At 34.0% G+C, this 5,617-nt stretch overlaps 1 protein-coding gene across 1 annotated transcript in view; it reads left to right on the top strand.

Annotated features, from left to right (window-relative positions):
• ACSS3 (acyl-CoA synthetase short chain family member 3) overlaps nucleotides 1–5,617 on the top strand; it is a 281,025-nt gene that overhangs the window by 172,610 nt on the left and 102,798 nt on the right. Inside the window, exon 8 of the mRNA XM_007953165.1 lies at nucleotides 173–324. Within this exon, the coding sequence (XP_007951356.1) occupies nucleotides 173–324 (152 nt within the window). The remainder of the gene's footprint in view (nucleotides 1–172; nucleotides 325–5,617) is intronic.

Genomic DNA, 5,617 nt, shown 5'->3' with positions numbered 1-5,617 from the left:
GCCTGTGGATTTAGTTTGTGTAATTTTTGAGAAAACAGGAGATTATTTTGAAACTAAGATTTGTTAAGAACGCCATTTTATTAACATTGCTATGTTAAATGTATAAGTATTGAACTCTCAGTGAAATATGAGACATTTTACCCAGTGACATTTTAAATACATATCATTGTAGGGGAAGCCTGTGGGGACACCAGATGCTGGTGCTTATTTCCGCGTGCTGGCAGAGCATGGAGTGGCTGCCTTGTTTACAGCACCGACTGCAATTAGAGCAATCCGTCAACAGGACCCTGGGGCAGCCTTGGGGAAGCAGTACCCTCTGACAAGGTGAACTCAGGATGCACAGGGCAAATTATATTACAAACTACCATCAAAATAAATAACCAATGTTGTATTTTTTCTAGTACTGGGATAACTGTATGAAAAGAACCAAAACTTCTGAATATTATTAAGATTGAGTATTCAGAATACATCTATGAAACATTTGGAATTTTAAATATACCAACTTTTTTAAAAACAATAAAAAATATAAATTTTATTTCAGTTTAAAACTTGCAACGTATTTCTTTTCATAAAAATGTTGCTTATATTTTGTCTTAAGGTAAAATGCTGATTATGACTTAAAACATATATACATATGTACATATGTAGCAATTGTGTTCTGAAAACAGAAAAATGGCTTCAATGGAAGAATAGCATAGAACTTAAAAATTATAGTCCAAATTACCTTTGTTGAAAGAGTGAAGGAAATTATTTTTCTTTTCTTTTGTAATGATATGTTCTAAATGGTTTGTATATTTTTGTTCCGGCTTATTGACATCCGTTTTGGTATAATGATATGTACAGTCAAAGGGAATGATAGCAATTTGTGTTTTCAAGGCAGTTTCAAAGCATCAATTCTCACTGAACTTCTTTGAAATAGGTCATTGTTATCATAAACTAAATGAGAAATTTTGTGGTTTCTACAAGTCAAAAAGTAGATTAGAATTAAGTCATTTGAATCTTTAAATACTAGAATATTTGAATTTTGTGTTTCTATGACCCAAAGAAAGAGTTAAAATGAATAATATACATTAAATTACAGTGTAAGCAAGAAGCTTTCAGTTTGGCCATGGTCAGTTTTCATTTGTCTTTGTTTGCTTTTCCTTTTATTCATTTTAAGAAAAAAGTAGATCTAGATTTATATAAAATTTGATTTGTAATCTAAAGACTACACTCTAATTAAAATAAAAGGATGCTCATAAAATGAATCTTCCATTATAATATTTTAATCCATTATTTGTTTTCTCCTTTACTAAGTACATTTCCATTTAGTTTCCTTCCCTTAAGCCCAAAGGATAAAAATAAATACATTTGAGTAAAACTTTCTTAGGGTGTGAACAATCTCTGTGCTTTAAGACAACTTCAAGGATTTTGAAGAAACTGTGATTATAGTTCTTTGCAGTGTCTCTTTATTGATAAAGGTACCCTATTGCAGGACATGAAGTTGTGTGACCAGCAAGATAAGACCTTGCTTTGGTGTATAATTTTCTTTTCCCATTTGTACATGGGTTTTAATTTTATCCTCCACTGTGAAGGCAGAAACTCTTTTTAGTTTGCATAGTGTATAAATCGGAAGGAAGATGGGGCAATCTACTTCCGTAGTGATACTGCCTCGGAAACCCAAGGAGGGGTCGCTATGAGTGGGGTCCAACTTGACAGCACATAACAACAACAAGTGTATAAAGCATCAAACAATGCTGACTGCCTACTAAATCACCATTCTTTTCAAACTAATATTCCTAGACATGAAGTACGAAATTTTAGTATGAGAGAAATTGCAGGAAGTTCTCGCTGATTATAACCCTCTGTCTCTAGGCATGAATAAAAAAGTTATTCATGATGATGTGTGCATCTGTTTCTTATAGATATTTAAGAATACAGACTCTGCACACATTCTCAACCTATTCAAATTATTACAATTAAAAATGCAAACACTTACTGATCTTCTGCTATGTGCCAGGCACTGTTGTGAACAACTTAAGTTTCTTATATTCATTAGTCATCACAACAATCCTGCAAGGTAGGAATTGTGATTATTCTCATTTTATAAAGCAGTAAAGCTAGGGTAAATTTAAGTAACTCTTTTAAAATAAGCTAACTCAGGCAATCTGAATAGGTGTCACTCTCTTAACTATATGTTGCGATATGTTTTTCTGTTAAGAGGTAAATTAGGAAAGTAAGTCTTGACTCAAGGATTTTGTTATTCGTGGAATAAAAACAGCTTCTTCTATTCATGTTTTTTATTTATTCAAATAATACCATCATGGAACTATTTTAATAGAATTTACTTGTGGTCTTAGGAGCAACATTGACCTAAAATAAAAATGTCTTATTTTAGAAAAAAAAGGAAACTAAGCCACAAAAATTTTAAATGATTTATCAAGATTGTACAGTGGAATAGAGACATAATAAAGAGCGGAACTCAGGTTTTGTTAATACAACTATATCTTTAAATTCATGAATAAGATAATTCACATTGATCTACTCAGCTGAAATTCACTAGATATTACAATTGCTGGCTTATGATTTATTCCCAGAGTTTGCTTCTCCCTTCCTTTGTAGAACATTTCTGGTGATGAAACTTTCTTTTAAAAATGTGTTAGTTACATATCTCATTGCAAATTGTTTTAAGATAAAGTTAGATATTTGCTAAATAATTCAGTTTTCAAAATAAATTTAAAAGCAGACTCTGAAATATGTAGCTAAACAGAACTATGAACTTATTTTCAGATAATAATCCAAAAGACAAGTCTGAAATAGTAGCTTAGATGTCATCTAGAATAATGCTCTTATTTTACAGGTGAGAAAACTTTGTCAACAAGAAGTGAAATGACATCCCTAGGATCAAAAAGTTACTGTGGGAAAAGGCGGGGCTAGGCAGTGCTGAATACTAGTTAAATTCTCACACTGGAGTTAGACTCACTGGATTCAAACCATTTATTAGTTGTGTAACTAATAAAGTTACATAACTCCTCTGTTCTCTTGAGGTGTTCTTAACCCATGTTGATGACTGACACTGGCCACTAATTAGTTTCTTTGTCCTATTTTAGATTTCCGTTTCAAGCCTATTCTGTCCTCATGAAATGAGCTGGGGAGTGTTCTTGCTTCTTCCTCTCCTCTCATATTTCAAAAAGTTTGTGAAAGATTGGCTTTATTAAAAAAGTTAAAAATATTCATGGGTGTACACAGAAAAGGAAGAAAAGATGGAAATGGATGTCAGAAGAGACTCTGAACCTTGCTCTTGAATGGAGAGTAGCAAAAGAGAATGGAAAACAAATGATGAAATAAAAGAGCTGAATAGAGAATTTCAAAGGGTTACTTGAGAAGACAAAGTAAAGTATTACAATGAAATGTGCAAGGCCTGGAGTCAGAAAACCAAAAAGAAAGAACATACTCGGCATCTCACCAGCTGAAAGAATTGAAGAAAAAATTCAGTAACTTTCATTGAAATATTAAAGGATTCTATTGATGAAATGTTGAATGATGCAGGAAGCATCAAGAGAAGAGGAAGAAATATGGAATACACAGAGTCACTGTACCAAAATGCATTAGTTGACATTCAACCATTTCAGGAGGTGACATATAAATAAGAACTGATGGTACTAAAGGAAGAAGTCCAAGCTGCACTGAAGGCATTGGTGAAAAACAAGGGCCCAGGAATTGATGGAATGCTCACTGAAATGTTTCAACAAACAGATACAGAGCTGGAGGCACTCACTCATTTATGCTGAGAAATTTGGAAGACAGCTAAGCTGGATTTAGAAGAGGACATAGAACAAAGGATATCATTGCCAAAGTCAGATGGATCTTGGCTGAAAGCAAAGAATATCAGAAAGATGTTTATCTTTGTTTTATTCACTATAGAAAGACATTTGACTGTGTATATCATAACAAATTATGAATAGCACTGTAAAGAATGGGAATTTCAGAACACTTAATTGTGCTCATGAGGAAATTGTACATAGACCGATAGGCTGTTGTTTGAACAGAAAAAGGGGATAGTGTATAGTTTAAAATAAGGAAGAATGTGAATCAGGGTTGTATCCTTTCCCCAGACATAATCTGTATATTGAGCATATAATCAGAGAACCAGATTATATGAAGAAGACAGCAGCATCAGGATCTGAGGAAGACTAGTTAGCAACCTGTGATATACAAGTGACACAACCTTGCTTGCTGAAAGTGAACAAGAATCGAAGCATTTATTTATGAAGATCAAAGACAACAGCCTTGGGTGTGGAATACACCTCATTATCTTAATGAAAACAAAAGTCCTCATAACTGGACTAATAAGCAACTTCCTGATTAATGGAGAAAAGATTGAAGTTGTCAAGGATTTCATTTTACTCGGATCCACAATAAATGCCATTGGAAGAAGCAGTCAAGAAATCAAATGACATATTTTATTGGACAAATCTTCAAAAAAAAAAACAAAACTCTTTAATCTGTTTAAGACCAAAGATGTAACTTTGAAGACTAAGGTGCACCTGACCCAAACCATGGTATTTTCAATAACCTCATGCTTGTGAGAGCTGGACAATGAATAAGGAAGATTGAAGAAGAATTGCTCCATTTGAATTGTGGTGTTGGCAAAGAATACTGAAAATACCATAGACTGCCAGAAGAACAAACAAATCTGTCTTGGAAGAAGGAACAGCTGGATTACTCTTTAGAAGAAAGAATGGCCAGAGTTTGTCTCGTGTACTTTGGTCATGATGTCAGAGGAACCAGTTCCTGGAGAAGGATATCATACTTGGTACAGTAGAGGGTCAGCAATAAAGGGGAAGAGCCTCAATGATATGGACTGACACAGTGGCTGCACCAGTGGGCTCAAGCATAGCAAAGATTGGGAGGATGGCCCAGGATGGGGCAGTGTTTTGTTTGTTGTACATAAGGTGTCTGTGAGTCACATCCAACTCAATGACACCAAATAGCAGCAACAACATTCACAAGTGAAGCTTTCTGGGCCTTGGGTTTTCATTATGGAAAGGTTTTAAATTATGAATTCATTTTCCTGTGGTTCATACTGCTTCTTAAATCTGTGCCTTTATTTCTTTAATTAGTGTGGAGTATTTTATCTCTTTCAGTGTTACCTCTACCCTATTCTTGCTTCGTAGTCTTTGCCACTATAACGGCCATATGTTATTATTCTTTTACATGTCACCTAGATCTCTCATGCTCTGTTTCATGTTATTCTCTTTTTATCATTTGAATTTCAGTTTGATTATTTTATTCTAATCTACAGTCAGGTTTTCAAATCCTCTCTTCAATTATATGTAGCCTTTTTTTGAGTTTTTAAGATTATTATTATTATTATTCAAGGATTTTCATTTCATTATTTGTAATTATTTCTAGTGCTCTGCTGTGATTCTACACGTATTTCATGAGCATATTCATCACAGTTATTTTAAAGTCTATGGATGATGATAAGAAACTTTGATTTTCTATGTAATTGTTATCTAGTGTTTCTTTTTTTCGCCCCCTAGTTCTTCGTTGGGAGCTCTGGTAGCATAGTGGCTAAGGCACTTGACTGCTAACCAGAAGGCTGGCGGTTCAAACCCACCAGCCACTCCTCGGA

This window comes from Orycteropus afer, unplaced genomic scaffold (assembly GCF_000298275.1).
Source record: "Orycteropus afer afer isolate SDZICR_OR568_19922 unplaced genomic scaffold, OryAfe1.0 scaffold00375, whole genome shotgun sequence".
NCBI classification, from domain to species: domain Eukaryota; kingdom Metazoa; phylum Chordata; class Mammalia; order Tubulidentata; family Orycteropodidae; genus Orycteropus; species Orycteropus afer.
Note: the sequence above shows the minus strand (reverse complement) of the source record. Positions and strands in the feature narration are given on the sequence as shown.